This window comes from Thalia democratica, chromosome 6 (assembly GCF_965202585.1).
Source record: "Thalia democratica chromosome 6, ktThaDemo2.hap1.1, whole genome shotgun sequence".
NCBI lineage: Eukaryota > Metazoa > Chordata > Thaliacea > Salpida > Salpidae > Thalia > Thalia democratica.
In genome coordinates, this window is record NC_139170.1 from 29,836,513 (window position 1) to 29,838,531 (window position 2,019).

The following is a 2,019-nucleotide window of genomic DNA, read 5'->3' on the forward strand; positions in this document are numbered from 1 at the left end:
ATGTGCAGTAAAAGGTTTGAAATAAAAATAACTATTTACGATTTTAAAAGTATTAAAAATTTGGTTTGTTTATAAAGTCTTTAAGTCTATTTGTTTCACAAAATTTAAATATCTATCCTTCCCTTCACACACATTTTAAAAAGTTTACTTTTTAGCTTAAATTTTTATGTTTCAAATGATAAAATACTAAAATCAAAAGGTCAATATACGTATTTAAAATTTCTAATGCCGCACCAAAAACAGCTGAGGAAGAAATACTTGCCAATCACCTTCCTAACAATATTTCTCATTCTAGCCTACCGGCAGTCGCTCAAACAAAAGCTCCAATCGCAAGTCCGTACGGCAGCGGAAAAGCGGGAAACCCCCCCGAATGAGAAAATAATATCCGTGCTACTCGTCTCGCAGTGCCGATCGGGGTCGAGCGTCGTCGGGGAGCTGTTCAACCGGAAGCGGGGCGCCACCTACCTGTACGAACCGCTGTACCCGCTGCGGACAGCCAACGAGGTGCAGGTGCCGGACGAGCTGATCCCTCGCAGCACCGAGCTCGTCGAAGACATCGTCCACTGCAGGTTCCACCGGCTGCCTGAGATGTACAGGCGGGCGATGGAGGTGACGAGGAACAAGGACAACTTCGGCTGCGAGCGAAACGGCATCTGCTTCCGGGGATGCGGCCACGGCAAGTGCGACGCGTTCATAAACAGGGAGGCCAAACACGTGGTGGCGGGCAAGAGCAAGGTGAATCTGCACTCATTGGGCAAGCACTGCCTCGAGAGCGAGTTTTTCGCCGCCAAACTCAACTACCTACCGGGAGTGGACACTATATCGCACCTCGTCAGCAACGAAAAAGTGGATTTGAAGATAGTTTTGCTGTCGCGCGACCCCAGGGCCATCATCAGGTCGAAGAACATCAACACGAAGCCGGAGAACCGCATGAAGACTTTTCTCAGCCAAGCCGAGCAAATTTGCAAGAAAGTGCACGAGGACGCCAGGTTCGTGGACGGCCAGCTGAAAAAATTCCCCAATTCGACGCGGCACTACCTGCACGTAAGGCACGAGGACTTCGCCATGGACCCGATCGGTGTTACTGAGAAAATTTACGGGTTCATCGGCAAGGAGCCGGGCGAGGAGCTCCTGAAGTGGGTGCGGGGGTCGACAAACGCGTGCAGGGGACAGCAGGACTCCCAGAGCACTTGCAGGGACTCGAAGAAGGTGGTGTCGGCGTGGAGGACGTGGTACAAGCTGGAGGAAGTGGTTGAAATTCAGAAGGTGTGCGAGGACGCGTTGAAGGCGAACAACTATGCGTTCTACCACGACAAGGAGAGCTTGGAAAATTTTGACAAGCCGTCCTTTTAAAAAAATATTAAGTGTTCATTTTTTTTTATAGGTTTATGCTCGTTACAAAAATAACACTCTTTAATTTATTAAGTTACCAATAAAACTACGCATATTTATTTGCTCAATTTTTTCTATTGAATAAACTACTTTCTTTTTGATACAGTTTGTAATCTTTTTGTATGGTAAAGCTGTAATGATTTTCTTTATGTGTTTAATTAATTCTTAATTACTTTTAAAAATTTTAAAGTTTTTATAAATGTTTTAATAAATTATTAATTGCAATACTGTTCAACTTATGAAGTTTTAAACTCAAATATTGTAGCTTAATTATTTTTAAAATTAAATTTTATTTGTTAACTATTTATTAGTTAAACAATGTTTTGTTTGTTTATGTTTTCTCTACTGAATGTATGTTTAAAAGTTTTGGTTTGTTAAAATTTTTGTTATAACAAACAAACACAATGTTATGAGAATAATTTCGGTTTTTAAATATTTAATCTTGATATTACTCTTGTATTTTTGTTTTTTACAAACTAAGCTTAATAGTTTTGTCAACAATTTTTTTTTCCTATAAATTAGAACTTAATCTTAATAAACTGTTATAATTTTATTTATTAAAATTGTAAATCAACATTTTCTGTATTGTTTGTTATTTCTTTATTATATCTAGGCTGTTTTTTTAAC

The 2,019-nt window shown here is 39.9% G+C and overlaps 1 protein-coding gene across 1 annotated transcript; it reads left to right on the plus strand.

The window, feature by feature from the left end:
• The first annotated feature begins 225 nt into the window (after positions 1–225).
• LOC145838939 (carbohydrate sulfotransferase 1-like) lies at positions 226–1,353 on the plus strand. Its single transcript, XM_082946558.1, has one exon. It carries the CDS (start codon positions 226–228, stop codon positions 1,351–1,353), a length of 1,128 nt encoding a protein of 375 aa, XP_082802684.1.
• Positions 1,354–2,019: the final 666 nt, after the last annotated feature.